We start from the raw sequence: 18460 nt of genomic DNA, 5'->3' as shown, positions 1-18460 counted from the left end.
AAGATTGTCTGTGTCTCTACACTGAGGCACGACAGGGAATTGGTGATTTTGCCCTTTAGGTTCACATTTGTGATCTCTACCTCTCTCTATGCCAACCAGACCCTACCTTTTGGGTGAGTATATTCTCTACTATCCATGGGTGGGTAACTACATTCTGATACTCTCCATATCCAGATATGTTTGTGGAAAGGGTAGTTAAAATGGAGGAGGGTTCAATATGAATAAAGCTCTTTGTTGTATGCGGAAAAAAATACTGCTTATTACATTGGCTCCCAAAAGCCATTGATACATCAGTATTTTTATATTTCTAGTTATAAGCAATACTCCTAATTAAATCTTCAATAAAATCTGCACACTAAATCAGAGTTCTCAAAAACAATCATGATTTGCATCCTCCCCTGTATTACTAAAGTATTATATGTTTAATTCTTCCAAAATATTTGTCATGACATTTCTTCAATGAATGCTTTTTAACATTCTTCTTTCTCCTTGAAAGAATGGTAATTTAATTTGTTCTACTTATTCATTATCATCTTATTGCCTTGTTTATTAATACCTGCCTCATGTGCTTGTTCTAAACTCTCCTTAGAGGACACCCTCCCTCTCTTCGGGGGGCAATACACGGGCTGTATGATAGCCTAGCACATCACCTGCTTTGGTATAGAGTAAAAACTCCAGGAACAACTCCACAAACCTAATTCAATTATACTTTTAAACCAAATGTTTTGTTGTATGATCCATAATCAAGACCAATTTCTTTTCTAGATTTTATTATTAATACAATTCAATTTACTTACCTCATGTAAACATGTATATTGTATATGATATGGAGCAACCTTCTCCTCTCCTTTTATTTCCACATTGATTTTCAATCGAATGGCCCCAGATACAGCTGACTTATCTGTCCGTTTCTCTGATGAAGCAAAAAAGTAACTGGTCCGTCATTTTTGACAATACCATATTTCTCATACAAGCTCTCAAAAGCTTAAAAAAAGGCTTACATTGCTAAAAGCCATTTTTCTAGATCAGGTGTGATTATTGACTAACTATGATGATTCTACCAAGTACGATTTAAAATAATGTGCCCATTGTGTCACTGTGATTACCAAATTGCATTATAGATACTTCAAATAGAAAAGCTCAATCAAAAGATCCTGTCATTCTGATATAAATTTCTGTGTACTTGATCAGTTTCTACAATGAAATTAAATTAACTATTTGGGCAATTAAAAGCAACATAACTTAAAGATAAAACTAACCAGGATAGTATTTTACCTAAAAGCTTCCATTTCTCTTTCTGTGCTTGAAAAGATGAGTCAAAGCTCTGGCTAACAAAAAAAAAATCTGTGAATAGATTTTTTTGTCAGTGATTCATAAAGACCTACAGTCACAGCCTGTGTTTACTTATGAGCGCTGGATTAACTCTTTATTTTAATGAATCAATATGTAGTCAATTTAGTCAAATACTGTGTGTGTGCGCGTATGTGCACACGTGTCCAATATGAACTGATCAGTAGCTTTGAGACAAATAAAAGCATAGTCATAAAATTCCTAGAGTGTGAATGTAGGTAGCAGACCTACTTTTGACACCCGCTTCACGGATAAAACATAAAGAGGAAAACTTACCCGCTTCACAAGTGAAATATAAAAACGTAGAGTGACACAAGGTCAGTGGTGAAGACTTCTTTAACTGACCCTCTTTGTAAGCATAACTTTATTTTTACCCATATAAGATAAAGTTAAATTGTGAAGTGTACTTTCTTCTTGTAGAATGTCTGCTGACTTTTCATTGTTAATATTAATAGTTATGGTGTTGCCAAGATTCTTCCCTTAGGAGTGACAGGATTGTGAGAGTTTCTCCTACCAGCTGAGAGATGGTTGATTCTCAACAAATATTAAAGTTCTCTGCTGGGGCCAAGAGAAATGCAAGTCCTAGGATCTTTTTGTCACAGATCTCTTTCCAGAGCCCCAGCAGAGCATTACTGGTTCTTTGATGTTAACTATCATTCCAATGGATCCATGGGACACAGGTTCTGCTTGGATGTCCAGGGCTTTTTGCCAAGTCCTCTATATGGTGGAATGAATTCTAAATGATCAGGAAGGAGAAATGTTGTACAAAGAACGAACATACGGTACTTATGTGGATTGAATCCACTGAGGGATTTTACACAAAGCTAAAACCTGTCCTCCCTCCCCCCTCCCTCTCTTTAAAAAGATTAAACATCAGCAATGAGGGCATAAAAGTGCAAACTGAGGGTGCGCAGGCAAAGGTTTCCATGTCGTGTTGCATCATACTTTCCTCTCCATAGACTGAAGGACAGTTTCAGCAGAAGAGCTGGATAGCTGATTTTACTAACAGTACATTCAAGTTCCATGGCAAACTGAATATACTCATGTACATTTTGTCAAAAGAACAATTTGAGAAATTTCTGTTTTGAATTTTAACGGCCTCAATTCAAGGATATGCTAACTTATTATAGAAGAAAAGTCTATACATAGGTAAACCATTTTAATTAAAACACTTTTCATGAGTATTACACAGAGTTAATGGCCTGAAGTTTACCCTTGCCTAACATCTCTGTTTTCATAAATAAAGTTATTTAATAGTATAAACAAGATACAGGAGGATAATCATTATAACTGAGGTAAAATTTGCATGCCAATAGTGTAGAAGCACCAATTTTCTTTAAGGAAGATTTCTTTAAAATATTTTTTGATACTGAGTTCTTAGTCTAGCTTGAGTCATTTGTGTCCAGATAAGTTATATATCTTTCCTCCTCTAAATTATTATGTAATTTAGAGTTTCATTAATTCTATGTGAATTCAACCCTTTATTTTGTCAAATAGTACATTACTTGAAGTATGTAGGTTTTTAAAAAGCCAAAATCACTCTTTAATTAGATAAAATATATTCATATTTTAAATGGAAACTCTTTGTAATCCTGGGACTGCGTAAACACTTCTTTGATTAACAAACAGCCCTTAAAAATTTAATTAAAACATTTTACATGACATAATTAAGAAATTTTAGATCATGTCCTTTACAGAAACTGAGGTAATCCATATATTTTTACAATTATTAAATCAGCACTGAATATTGGTTATTATTTAATCTAGTAAAAGTCAAATTAAAACTTATTTTTAATTCTTGGTTCGAAAATAAAATTTCATTTAAAAAATCATGCCAATTAAACATATTCTAAATATCTTCATCATCAGAGTAAGCATAAATCCACATATGTACTTGGCTTTGCCAACTAAAGCCTACTTTTATATCACCACTTGAAAGATAGCCAAAATACACTTTTCCTTTATTGCCAAAATTTCATTAAGAGACCAAAAGGAAATAAGTCAAACAGCATTAGGTCATGGGTTGATTATTTGTTTTCTATACATTTGGCAAAAGTTTTTGAAGGTATATTTTATGAATTAAAAATTAAGAACAGGATATTTTTCTCCTAAAAGACACCTAGTTGATTCTCTGAAAGGCTTTTCTCTTTTCATTTCAAATTTACCAACATCTTTCAATAATACTGAGTTTGAATAAATAATTATCACCTTTAGTTTTTAAGGAAACTGAACAGCCTAAAATCAAACAGAATGTTCTAGAAAGACATTGGTTATTTGTACTTATATGGGAATATAATACATACCACAGATATTCTGGAATTTTATTTAACTTTTTTTCAAGTAGGTATAAAAATAGTCACCTAAGTTGTACCAGACATCCATTTCTCCACTCAAGGTCCTCACTTCTACAATTGTTTGTCCCAGAAAATCATCTGACTCCTTTTTGAAATGTTGCTTGACTCTGGACTTAATGTCATCATCTTCATCCCAGACTCTGACTTTGATTCGATCTGTGGAGTTATGGCACTCACTGAAAATAAATGTAGCTAAGTTAACAACCATTCATAACTGCTCTAAACGGCATTCGATGTTGGCAACTTATTTTAAATCTATCTAATCCAAAAAGCCATAGTATATTACATTATAAATGAGATTTCCCACTGACCCATTCCATCCATCTTGCAGGTATCAGAGATATTGAAGAAATGTTGCATTAGTTAAATAATATTAATAAGGGAAATCCTATCCTATCCCAGCCTATTTCTCTTAACTGAACTAGGGTCAAATATGGGTCAAAAATCTTTGTTTGGGGTATTTTCTCTATGACATATTTTCTATTTGCAACAGTTATCTAGAACATAATATCTATGTGCAGAAAATTCTGCACCATAAATATAAAGCTAATTTTATTGCAATGGATGTTGACAAAGTGGATGTCATAGAGCATAAAATGACAATGTAGTTATGTGCAAGTAGTTGATAAACTAAAAATCCCAGTAAGCATAAAAGATATCATTAAATCAAGCAGAATTAGAGCAAAATTCTTTTGCTTTTAACAGTAAACCACACATTTTAATCCATCTCTTATTTCCAGTTTCCTCCACTCCTTCTTCTTGAAGCAAACTATTTAGTATTGCCCACACATATTTGTCTTTCCTGACTCTATAGCTTTTGTATACACTCTTTCCTATGCTTCTCTGCCTGCTAACCAGTCGTTCTTTAAGAATCAGCTAGTTACCTGCTCTACGTAACTTTTTTGACAGCTATTGAACAGTTAGGATGATCAACTCTGGGCTCCCAATTTACTCTGTACATGCGTTCACTCTAGCACAGGTGTCTTCAACCTGGGGTCAGTGGATGAGTTCTGGGCATCCCCAAATTTGGATTAAAAAAACAATAAAACAACATCATCTTTATTTTCCTTCAATTATTAGCACGGGCAACAAACCACAGCACTATCAGTAGCTGGAAGATTTCTATCACCAATAAAACTACAGATATTAACATATAAGTTTACAAGTGTTATGAAACTTGTAATATTATTTATAACTACCATTACTCCACTAAAACTATTTTTCAAAAAAATTATTTTCTTTTCAATTCTATGTATTTTATTTTAGGCATTTAAAAAATATATAATTTTGAAAAAGGTCCATAGTCTTGACCAGATTGCCAAATGGGCTTACGGTACAAAAGCCATTTAAGAACTCCAGACAGTATACTATCTCTCCCATTAATCCATGAGGCAAGACAATATAGCACACTTAAGAATGAGATTTGGAGTCTGGCATGCCAATGTGCAAATTTTAACCCAACTATTTCTACATAACGTAGAAATTTCTATATAATGTAGTTTTCAACACAGCATTTTGGCAATTTCTAGGATATTTTTGGTTGCTATAAACATTAAGGGGCACTACTGGCATTCAGTGGTCTAGGCCAGGGATTTACACACTCTGCCATCTACAGAGCAGTCTGCATGATTTGAAATGACTCAAAGAACTAATGAAGATGCAAAACCCATTGACAATTACCTCAACTTGGGACTTAACTCTTTTACATAAAAACATCAACTCTTTTGCATGTTTTCCTAGATACTAAAATTTCCTGGAAAACAACTAGTATGTAAATTGCTAATCAAAGGAAGATTTTTGTTGTTATTTCTGTTTAGAACTTTACCAAAGGCTGTTTTCCATTTTAAGAAATTGCATTACCAATGCCAAAACCAAAGTACTTGAATCAAAGTATTTGTATCAGTCTGTGATTGAGACGGTCACATACATGCTAATTCTACCAACAGATGAAAGCATGTGTCTACTAAATTATGTATTCTAGAGTAGTTGTGTCTGACTCTTACATATTAAAATACTTTTATTTCTCCTTCATGTAATAGTTGGAACATTGTATTGATTATTTGAAATTATATTGATAGATTAAATTATATATTATTTTGTTTCAGCATAAAAAAGTCATTATGAATTATTTTATATAAAAAGGGGTCATTGGATCTGATAGAGTGGAGAACTACTAACTAATTTCACCTGACTTAACTTCTATGAATCTCAGTTTCTTTATCTATAAATGGACGTAATGATACCTATCTTAGAATATATGTATGGAAAATAAGTGAAATAATGTCTTACAGCAGTGAGTACAGGGACAGACACATAGTATTTGATCTATATTAGTCATTATTATTATAATGTCATTACGCCATAGTTCTTTTTGAAGTTAGAGCCTATGTTTGTTAATATATCTATTCTTGACAGTTTCTAGCATACATCTGACATTCAAAAATTATTCATGAAAAAAATCTGCAAAGTTTTGCCAAAATAAAATCCCCTTTACATTATTTGAAGGAAAAATAATTTTATCATCCTTAGAAATATTATATTTATCAAAGAAGTTCTGCAAGTTTCACAGCTAAACACACACCTGAAATAACGGCAGCAAGGATATTTAGATAGTGAAATCTTTGGCAGTTTACTGAAAATTTATATTAAACATGACTAAAATTTTAATTTCTTTACTATCAAAAAGAAAAAACGTCATTGTAGAAACAAAAATACAACTACCAGCCCATTTGCCTCATCTTTATCTTAGAAAAAGTAAAGAAAACTTAGAGTATCAGGAAAAATAGTTATCTTTGCCATAAACTTAAAACACACAACATTACAAAATCAGAAAGAAATCTTTTCTTGTCACCTTTTGATAAAATAAATCACCAGAGTTCATGTAAGTCCTAGGAGACAGAGATCTAATATATTTTTTCCCTGTAAAAAATAGGTACAATAAATAGCAAGCTCTAGATAATAAAGATTGGAATAAAGATTGGTAAATATTTCTAGAATCTATTCTTTAGCAAGATAAAAATATCCTGTCTCATTGTGAAGAAGAATTTTTTGAGGCCTTAGTTTTTGTTATAAATTTAAGGTAAATATTTTTAGCTAGTTAAATATATACACGAATAGTAATTCATATAAAACAGTAATAACATATATGTATGCATGTATGTATATATGTACACACATATATACATATACACATACGTACATTATAACCTCTCCCTCTCCTTGTACAGAATTCATAAATGTTTACGTACACATATACATTATGTGTGTTTGTGTGTGTGTATATATATATGTGTGTGTGTGTGTGTGTGTGTGTGCATATATATAAAGCAGAAAGACAATACTATCTTTCTGTCCAAATTTCTATTAGAAATAGCTCTCTTTTTTTGTACCAAGTGGAAGTACATCTTCCAAATGGCTGCTTACATTTCTATTATTTTCTTCATTAATTTGTTTTGTACTTTTTTTTCCTGAGGAAGATTAGTCCTGAGCTAACATCAGTACCCATCTTCCTCTATTTTGTATATGGCATGCCGCCAAAGCATGGCTTGATGAGCAGTGCGTAGGTCCGCCCCTGGGATCCAAACCTGCGAACCCTGGGCCACTGACGCAGAGTGCGCGAACTTAACTACTATGCCACCGGGCTGGCCCCTGTATTTTTTGTTTTTATTATGCCATCGAGAGTTTACTATGCCCTTATCCATGTATCCATCTATTCATTCAGTCACCTATTTAGCAGTTATTTATTGAGGACCTACTAATGTGCAGACACAATTGAGGCTTAGTGAAGTTAGATAATGCAACCAACCAAACTCTTCTTTTTTTAATGTGAAAATAAAATGTACATAATATTAATGTATTCAGGACAAATATAAATAATCATTGATGTACACCTACATATATACTAGCGATTTTGCTGAAGGGAATTTGAATCTCTCTGCATTTCTCATTCTCTTTTTTCATTTTTTAACTCAATAAACTTTAAAATTCAAAATAATTTCAGAGTTATAGAAAAGTTGCAAGAGGGTAGTTTGTACTTGTATAGGTACACTTTTGTCTACAGAAGCAGCTGGCTTTCCTCAGCCATGCAGGGTTCCAAATTATGATATTCTCAGTCAATTTACATGCAGGACACAGCAGAGGGAGCCTCTTTCGGCAGAGCTGTGCTCCCTTGCATCTCTGCCTACAGACTGTCTAGCTCAATACTGACTGATGTAGGGATTTTTCAACAATGAAGGGAGCTTCAATAACAAAACTTAAAGTGTGGAATTGACTCTACAGGAGATGATGAAGGCAGACAGAGAAGATTTAATTGCCACAGGCTGGAAAGCCAATGTACTTTGAAATGGCATAGCAAAATAGCTGATCAAACTATTGCTTGCTATGCCTTGGAACTCCAAGCACATGGCATTTGAAGCTTTTTTATTACTGTGAATGGTAGGAATAAAATTCAGAATAATGGCATGTACTTACTAAATTTTGCTGCTTTCAAAAATGTACTACAGTAGAGAGGCATTCAAACTAAACTAAACTTAGACAATCCATGAGCAGAGATGCAAGGGAGCGCAGCTAGGCCAAAAGAGCCTCACTCTCCTTGGGTCCTGCAACATAAATTGACTGAGAATATCATAATTTGTATCCCTGCATGGTTGAGACAAGGCAGCTGCTTCTGTATACAAAAATGTACCTATACAAGCAGAGGTTTCTAAGCGCAACTTCAAAAAGAGATAAAATTGTTACCCCAGGGCTTTTCAAACCCTTTCCTTTAGGAAGGTTCTTCCTTTAGGAAGAATTCTGACAATGAAGGAGAATTTAGTGGCAAAGATTAGATTAACAGTGTTGCATTCTCACCCCGGCATGTTATTTTTCAGGGGCTGAGGCAGCAGCCATTAGGTTAAGGGAGAAAAATTGGTCAGAATAGAGGTGCCAGTAGGAAAGAGTTAAAATTTCCAGGCTTACGTGGTTACTCATAAAATCGTCTTGAAACGCACATTCTGGAAGCCTAGTAAGTTTTTCAAGGAACAGTATTGGAAAACGTGCCTCAGGCTGGCTGCAGCTATAGTTAACTTAATTTCTGGATCCTTGAACTTACAGCAATAGGAAGTGGGATCCAAGTAGAGTCTCTTCCCAACTGAGAAGACCATATGCTTGGATTTCTTGGGATGGTCTCAATTTATGGTTACTGTGCATATGTAATGTCTCTTATTTACTTTTAGACCCCTCTTTCATTTATTTTCACTTTATACAGTACCTGCCTAGAGTGTAGGCCTTGACAAATCAGGCAAGGAATGTCTCCCCAGATGTAGAACCAAGAATTTAGAGGAAATGGATAAAAGGAATTCACCCAGAAAGAAATACCAGGGCCTGCCAGATTGGCTAGCCAAATCACTACTTCTGATGCTAGGATCAGGAAGTCCTAAGTATATCTGTCCAGCAGCACTGGATACCAACAACAGCCATGAATTTCCCACTTTCCCTCTTACTGAGTGAGACTTTTATTTTTTTATTTTTTATTTTTGTGAGGAAGATCAGCACTGAGCTAACATCTGATGCCAATCCTCCTCTTTTTGCTGAGGAAGATTGGCTCTGAGCTAACATCTGTGCCCACCTTCCTCAACTTTATATGGGACGCTGCCACAGCATGGCTCTACAAGCAGTGCATCAGTGCGTACTGGGGATCCGAACCAGCGAACCCCAGGCTGCCACAGCGAGCGCGCGCACTTAACCACTTGCGCCACTGGGCCGGCCCCTGAATGAGACTTTTAAAATTGCTGTTATCCAATTTTCTTATACTTTAATAAGTATAACTTATTAAAGTTATACTTTACTAAAGTTTACTATACTAAACTTATACTTTAATAAGCAATAACACTTTGGGAATGTTGGAGGAAGACTTATCTTTAATTTATAGGTCCCAGGATCACAAAGAACCAAACCTGGAGCTGAAGGAGAGACTACCCAAAGATCCTGGACTTCAAGCTAAATGCAGTAACTGGCTATAATTTTGGGATTACCTACCACAGAAGGAAGAGGAGGAATTCATTCTTTTTAAAGTAAATATAGAGATAGAAAAGTTGTACATAAATGTTGAATAGCCAAAGAGGCGGAAGGTGCAGATACTATAAGTTCGTTCACTCAACTTTTCAACCCCTCCTTTCTCTTTCCTATTCTTGTGTAATTTCCCAGCCTCCCTTGCAACTAGAGATGACCATTTGACATAGTTCTGCCAATGAGATATAAGCAAAAGTCTTCTGGTCCTGTCTCTTCTATTTTCTTTTTTTATTACCCTGGAACATGGATATAGAACAGACTTCACTAAGATGGTAAAACAGGCAGATAGAATAAGCTTTGTTCTTTGATGGAATAATTGAGTTACCATACTAGCCCTCAAATGCTGAAACATGGAATTCTTGTTGAATGAAATAAATAAATCTCTTTTTAACTAAGCCACAATTGTGGCTTAATGTGAACTGAATGAAATTCTAATTGAATCAAGCGGGAAAAGAATAAAAAACCCACTAAGTTCATTTTGATTGATAGTATATGAAATGATTTAAAGTAAATTTAATCGATGAACTCTTACTAGTTTTTATACTTGCTGTTTTATGTCATTCCTTAACTATTTAACATGTGTTTCACAAACCTTGACTTTTATGAAAATACAAAGGTTTGCATTTCAGATGGGAAATGATAGGCTCATGTACTAAACAAAATTTGACAGCAAGAGAAATATCTTTACATACAAGAGAAAAATCTATCACATATGATAGAGAGAAAAAGCATAGTCCCATTAAATCCTACTCTACTAGACCATTTCCAATCTGATTAATTAGCTAACCAAGGCTCCTGATTTAGTTTACCGGTCTGTGAATTTGCCTTTTTTATCATTAGAGAATAAGATATTTCACGGTACAAATTCTTGATAAATAAAATAAGTACTGTTAGAGCCATTTACTTTGTAGTTTTCCTTTAATTAAAAATAATTCCCTTCTTAAAGAGTGGTTTATATGTCTAATTTTATGTTTTTTCATTGTTAAAGAGACGTCTGGTTTTGTTTCCATGGGAATAAGATATTTTATTCCTTCCCCAATTAAAGGAAAACATTTTCCCCTTCTGGACTCAGGATTATTGTCTGTGTGTTTGTGGGTTTTAAAAAAATTTATTTTTGTTTTTAATTTACAGATACCATATCTCTGTAGAGCCAATCCCTACATGGCCAATTTTCTCTTGGCAGCCATTGAGATGACTAATTTCTTTAAAATTATTTATTTCAACTTTGAAAATGGATTCACTGAAAATATTTTTAGATTTAGTTCCTGGAGGTGGCCCAAAATACGTATCTCCTATGATTAAAGCAAAACAAAAACAAAAAACAAACAAGAAAAGCAGAACCCAGAGGTTCCAATTCAAGATGGCGACAAAAGAAGATCCTGAACTCACCTCCTCCCAGGGACACACCAAGTCAACAGCTGCATGTGGAACAATTTCCTCTGAAAAAAAACCTAAAGGCTGACTGAGCAATGACTACACATCAGGCAAACAAGAAGAAAAGCACATTGAAGTTGGTAGGAGAGACCGGGACACAATCTCACCATAAATCCCACCCACGGCACAGCAACCCATGAATTCCAACGCACAATCAAGAGGAAACTCAAAACTGAAGAGCGAAGGGTATGAACCCCATGTCTGGCACCCCATCTTTTAGGACCTGCACCTGAGAGATCAGCCCCCAAAACATCTAGCTTTGAAAACCACTGGGCTCACATCCACAAAATCCATGAGACCCACAAGACTGTAGGAATCTGAGAAATGGTTCTTAAGGGATCATGCGCTGGGACTTACCCACTCTAGACCCCAGCTCAGAGGCAGCCAGTTGTGTCAGACTTTAAGTGAAAGAGGCTTATTTGTATATATTAAAGCACTGGCCTGAGGGGCAGGCATCTAATTTAACATATAAATCTAAGAGTCTGCTCTTCCGCGACAGAGATTGGTGAGGCCCTCTTCATGTTCCCCCTGTGCCTTGTTCTAGCCAGTGGGTGTCATATTTTTTTTTTTCCCTACAGGCACCATCTTCATGCTCTCCTTCTGCCTCACTCCAGTATCTCCCAGAAGGGAGTTTATACATGTGTCTGGTGCCCTTATTTTTGCAGCTACCACCCAGGGACACTCTTAGATTGCCTGGCACTGGAGGCCAGGGGTGCTTGCATTCCTGGGTCCCATGGGACTGTAACAATTGGAGAGATAATTCTTGAGAGACTACCACCCCCAGGGCACTGCACAGACAACAAACTGAAACACATTCCCAGTCTTTCTCTGAAAGAGGACTTTTGTTTTTCCTGGAGCTTCAAGCTGAGGGGCAGGCTTCAAGTTTGGCACAAACCTGGAGCCCTAAGGAGCTGCTCTCAGGGAACATATGCCAGTGGACACCATCTTTGCATTGTCACTCTGCCTTGCTGCCTCCTACCAGTATCTCTCAGAAAAGAGCTTTTATATTGTCCAGAGCCCTGATTTTTTGTGACTGCCACCAGGGGACATCTGCAGATCCTCTGGCTGTGGTGGCCAGTGGGGCTTCTGCTTGTGGTCCAACAAGATGGTATGTACTCACATACTTTAAAACTTGCTGCCTGAGGGTCTGGCTTCCAATCAGCTGAATCTAGGTGCTGACTGGGGACCTCCCCTTTGGGACACTGACAGGTTGTGGCACACCCTCAACTATTGGGAGCTATTAAAAATATAGTAGGCTGCTTAGATAATCACAAAGGTTTGAGAGACAACCAAGAGGTAGGGCAGGATTGAATGACAACATTTATTTCCTATACAAGGCCCGTACTTCAAGACCGGGAGAGGTGGTTGTTTCATCTAATGCACCAAAAACAACACAGAGACTGAAGCAAAATGAAGAAACTAAGGAATATATTCCAAACCAAAGAAAAAGATAAAAACTCAGGAAAAAACCTTAATGAAACACAGATAAGTAATTTACCTGATAAAGAGTTCAAAGTAATGGTCATAAAGACACTCACTAAACTTGGGAGAAGAATGGAATCACATAGTAAGAACTTCGACAAAGAGATAGAAAATATAAGAAAGTACCAAATAGAACTCACAAAGCTAAAGACTATAATAAGTTACCTGAAAATACATTACAAGGGTTCAACAGCACTTAGATGAAGCAGAAGAAAGGATCAGTGAACTCATGGACAGGCAGATTGGGGACTCACACAATCAGAGCAGCAAAAAGGAAAAAGAACCTAAAAAGGGAAGATAGCTTAAGGGACTTATGGGACAACATCAGACTAACACTCACATTATAGGAGTCCCAGAAGGAGAAGAGAGAGAGAAAGGGGCAGAAAAATTATTCAGAGAAATGATGGCTGAAAACTTCCCCAACCTGGGGAAGAAAACAGACACACAGATCCAGGAAGCCCAGAGAGTTCCAAATAAGGTAAACTCAAAGAGATCCATACCAAGACACATTGTAATTAAAATGTCAAATTGAAAGACAAAGAGAGAATCTTAAAAGCAGCTAGAGAAAAACAATTTGTTATGTACAAAGGAACAAGCAGATTTTTCAGCGGAAACTTTGCAGGCCAGAAGGGAATGGCACTATATATTCAAAGTACTGAAGAAAAAAAACTTCCAACTGAGATTATTCAGCAAAGTTATCATTAATAATTAAAGGAGAGACAAAGAGTTTTCTAGACAAGTAAAAGCTAAAGGAGATCATCATCACTAAACTGGACCTACAAGACATGTCAAAGGGACTTCTTTAAACTGAAAAGAAAAGCCACTAATTAGTCACAAGAAAACATATGAAAGAATAAATCTCACTTGAAAGGTAAATATATAGTAAAGGTAGTGGATTAATCACTTACAAAGCTACCATGAAGGTTAAAAGACAAAAAAGTAATAAAAATAACTATAACTACAATAATTAGTTGAGGAATACAAAAAATAAAACAGTGTAAAGTGTGACATCAAAAACATAAAACATAGTGGAGAGAGTAAAAATGTAGAGCTTTAGAACGTGATCTAACGTAAGCTGTTAACTTAAAATAGACTGTTATAGATATAAGTTATTATATGTAAGCCTCATGGTAACCACAAAGCATAATCCTGCAGTAGATACACAAAAGATAAAGGAATCTAAGCATACCTCTAAAGAAAGTCCGCAAATCACAAAGGAAGAGAGCAAGAGGAGAAGAAAGGAACAGCGAGCAAGTACAAAACAGCCAGAAAACAATTAACAAAATGGCAACAAGTATATACCTATCAATAATTACTTTAAATGTACATGGACTAAATTCTCCAATCAAAAGACACAGAGTAGCTGAATGGATTTAAAAATAATGGGACCCATCTATATACGGCCTACAAGTGACTCACTTCAGATGTAAGGACACACACAGACTGAAAGTGAAGGGATGGAAAAAGATATCTCATGCAAATGGAAACCAAAATAAAGTTGAGTAGCTATACTTATACTTACATTTGTTAGAATGGCTATTATCAAAAAGACAAGAAATAAGCGTTGGCGAAGATGCGGAGAAAAGAGAATCCTTGTGCACCATTGGTGGGAACGTAAATTGGTGAAGCCATTATGGAAAACACTGTGGAGCTTCCTCAAAAAGTTAAAAATAAAACTACCGTACAATTCAGCTATTCCACTTCTGGGTATTTATCTGAAGAAAACAAAAACACTAACTTGAAAAGATATACACATCCTCACGTTCTTTGCAGCATTATTTACAATAACCAAGACATGGAACCAACCTATGTGTTCATTAATGGATAAGGAAGATGTGGTATGTATACACAATGGAATATTATTCAGGCATAAAAAAAATGAAATCTTGCCATTTCTAGCAACATGGGCAGGTCTCAAGGGCATCATGATAAGTAAAATAAGTCAGACGGAGAGAGACAGATACCTTGTGATCTCACCTATACGTGAAAAAGGAAAACAAAACAACAAACAAGCTCACGAATACATAGAATAGATTGGTGGTTGCCAGAGTCGAGGATGAGGGGTGTGAGAAATGGGTGAAGCGAGTCAAAAGGTACAAACTTTCAGTTATAAAATAAGTCATGGGAATGTAATGTACAACATGGTGACTATAGTTAATAATACAAAAATCATCCTTGTAAAGGGAAAATGATCAGGGTGGAAAGAATTTTAAATAAATACTAATTGTGAAAAGAAATATTAAGATTGAAAACTCAAGTATATGGTAGTGAAAAAGAGTATTATTAACTTTCAAAAAAACTCAAAAATCTGTCCTTATCCAAGTTATCAAAGTTTAACTCATTCTGAGATGGATTGTTCTAACTAGAGAGATGCCCATGGATCTCATAGAGTCAATAAAGCCTGATTTCAATGAAAAAAACAAGCTCTTGTTCAAGTAACCATCCCCTGATAGGAAGTCATTACTAAGTAGTATATAAGCAAATAGCTATTCAAAAATGAAGACTGCACCTATAGTCAAGCTAGATCTAATGAAGTAACTAAAATGTATCTCCCATGGCAACTATACCAGAAAAAAGCCAATAGGAAGTGATGTTACCATTCAAAATCATATTAAGAAAATGTAAAATTCTAGATACACATTTAAGTGTAGCAAAATGAGATTCCACAATATTTTAAATGGTATTGTACCAGCTTTTGTTTATAGACACATTAATAAGAGATATATTAAGTGTAGATGAATAAAATATACACACACACACACATTGAAACAAGGTGCAAGGGTATACATCAAAATATAGGTGGTAGAATTAGTAAAAAGCTTATTTTATTCTTTACATTTTTCTGTTACAATCAACAGAATTGTATTTTAAATTATCTAGTAATTATAAATAATCCCATTTCAACTCAAGCTAGAAGGCAGGGCATCGATTAAGAAAATCATCAGCCAGAAAACTGCAAGAGCCATCCTGAGGCAAAGCAGGAGCAGCCTTTCAAATAGTAATTAAGTTCTCTAGTTACAGCTTAATTCCTTAAACTCTGACCCACCAAACGGAAAATCTGAGAGACATTTAACGTCTACATTTCCTCTTAGTGATTTATTATGAATTATGTAATTTATAATATTGGTGGCTCATTTGTTACTGACTCAAGATCCCCAACCCTATTATCTTTGAATTCTATTACAGTAGATAGACAAACTCTAAGTTTAAAACTCAGTGACAGTGCACAGCAACTTTTTCTGCCTGCATTTATCAAGGACAATTTAATTATGGGAGTTAGAATCAAAAAACAGTCCAACATTTTACTTTTGTTTAAGTTTTCTTGAGGTTTTTCTTTGTAGTATTTAAGTATTGTAGATCCATTTTATAAATCAATGACACAGAAGACAATAAAAAGAAGAATAAGAAATGAATTATATTGTCAGTGGCACTTTTGAAAAAGGAAAGGAGGTGAAGAGGAATTCATGCGCTGGCATTTAACGGTTGGCTGAAGGAGGTCCTTTTACTTTAAGACCAAAGGGCAAAGTATGACCTTATAAGATATATTCATTTCTCTGCCCCACCTTCTAGCCCCACAATTAGATTATAAAAACCTCCAAGTCTTGTATTCTAGTTTTATACCTAATGTTTTCTCCACAGATATTGATGTTGCAGAAGAAACTTCTTTGAACAGCTGTTTTGAGAATTATAGTCATGCATCACTTCACAATGGGAATATGTTCTGAGAAATGCATCCTTAGACAATTTCGTCATTGTCCAAACATCATAGAGTGTACTTATGCAAGCCTAGATGGTATAGCCTACTACACACCTATGCTATATGGTACTATTCTTATGGGACCACTGTCATATATGTGGTCCATCATTGACTGAAACATTGTTATGAGGTGCATGACTGTATTAAATATTAAATAATGTTAAAACAATATTAACATTAATTAATAATATTAAAATAATAAAGGTAAGATGCTTGTTTAGAAAAATACTTTAGAGTCCATTTTGCTGTGAAAAAAGAGCACACTTAGGAAGCACCACTTAGGAAGAGAGAGATCAGAAAACAGGAAGATCTATATGATATCACTTACACGTGAAATCTAAAATACCAAACTTGTAAAAATAGAGAGTAAAATGGTGATTAGCAGAGTGGGTGAGAGAATAGGAGAGATGTTATTTAAGGCGACAAATCTGCAACTACTAGATAACTAAGTTCACAGCATGGTGAGTAGAGATAACAATACTGTATTATAATCATTACACTTGCTAAGAGACTAGATCTTAATTATTTCCACCACAAAAAACAAATGATAATTATGTGATGTGATAGAGGTGCTAACGCTACAATCATATTACAATATATATATTGTATGTTGTATATTATATATTACAATATATAAATATATATACATTTATACATATATTTGTATATTGTATATTATATATATTACAATATATAAATATATCAAATCAACATATCGTACACCTTAAATTTACACGTTATATGTTAAATATATTTCCATAAAAAAATGTAGAAAACAGGAGGATCAAATTGCTCTCTCAAAAAATAGAAGAAAGGGATGTAAGTGTGTGTGTGTGTGTGTGTGTGTGTGTGTGTAATGGGGGTGGTTTCTACTCGCCATTTCTTTGGTTCACCATATATTTTCCCCACTCAGACACTTTGTTCACTGGGGTTAGGGCAAAGATGTCTTTTCCCTACTTGTCTGTATAGTGAACACTTACCCATCTTTCAAGACTCAGATAAAATATGACCTCTGTGTAAAACTTCCCTAGGAGCTTTTATTTTTTTCATTTTCCAATCCCTAGTACCTGCAGCAAGTAGATATTATTCAAAAATTGTTTACGGAATAAATAAGAGGAATATCCAGGTAAAAGTCATCATACTCTTCTTTTTTGTTGTTCATTTTAAACATCACAAATACGCATGTTCCAATTGGTGGCATAATCGTATAGCTAAAATTGGACCTTTGTTTGAAGTTGGAAACAAGGTTCACTTTGGATATATGCTTGGCATTTATTTGACATTTGAATAAAGGCAAATATCTTCCCAAATCTGACTTTTCTTTAAGTGGTAATATGCATTTTTTTCTTAAACTTACTTGTCTAGAAAACAAAGAGCTTTATGTCAACCATCTCTAAAGCAAACAATAATAAAACTGTAAAGGGCCTAGAACAGTGTATGTTGCTGTTGTTTTGTGGTTGTCCTATTCTAGAGCTAATATTCCAAGTGATTCATAGTATAAGTTATGCCGTTTTTCATTTTACTTTCAAGGTCAACGTGTATTAGGCATGATGGGGTAATAGAACAAATTTGGAAAAAGATCTGCTTAATGCAAGTTTCATTTCAGCCACTTACTAGTAACATGACTTTGGGCGAGTTATGGAATTACACTGAGCCTCCATGCCCAATCTATTAAATCAGAATCTTAATAATTATTTTTTTAAAGATGATTAAATATACATAAAACACTTAGAATTGTGCTGAGCACTTAGTAGGTTTTTAATTACAGTTAGCTAACTAATATAGCTAATTATATCATTTGAATGTATAAGCGTATTTTGCCTTTAACAGCAAACAAGTTACTACAGATATACAAAATAGGAAAAATTTTTATTAGCCTAATTATCAAAACAGAAAATTGATTAAATAATTGATGTATACTTATACAACAAAATCTTATTTAACTATTAAAAATACTGCTTTAGGTGAGGGTTTATTTTGGGGCTCTCTATTCTGTTCTATCGGTCTATATGTCTGTCTTAATGACAGTCTTGGT

At 34.7% G+C, this 18460-nt stretch overlaps 1 protein-coding gene across 2 annotated transcripts in view; it reads right to left on the bottom strand.

Moving 5' to 3' along the window:
* Nucleotides 1-18460, bottom strand: part of UNC13C (unc-13 homolog C) — a 590924-nt gene that overhangs the window by 287493 nt on the left and 284971 nt on the right. For both annotated transcript variants that reach the window (XM_058541619.1, XM_058541618.1), the window contains 2 exons: nucleotides 3711-3880; nucleotides 798-913 (listed from right to left, as the gene is read on the bottom strand). In XM_058541619.1, coding sequence (XP_058397602.1) covers nucleotides 798-913; nucleotides 3711-3880 — 286 coding nt within the window. The remainder of the gene's footprint in view (nucleotides 1-797; nucleotides 914-3710; nucleotides 3881-18460) is intronic.

Source organism: Diceros bicornis, chromosome 5 (genome assembly GCF_020826845.1).
Source record: "Diceros bicornis minor isolate mBicDic1 chromosome 5, mDicBic1.mat.cur, whole genome shotgun sequence".
NCBI classification, from domain to species: domain Eukaryota; kingdom Metazoa; phylum Chordata; class Mammalia; order Perissodactyla; family Rhinocerotidae; genus Diceros; species Diceros bicornis.
The sequence above is the reverse complement of the archived record's forward strand: the minus strand, read 5'-3'. Positions and strand labels throughout refer to the sequence as shown.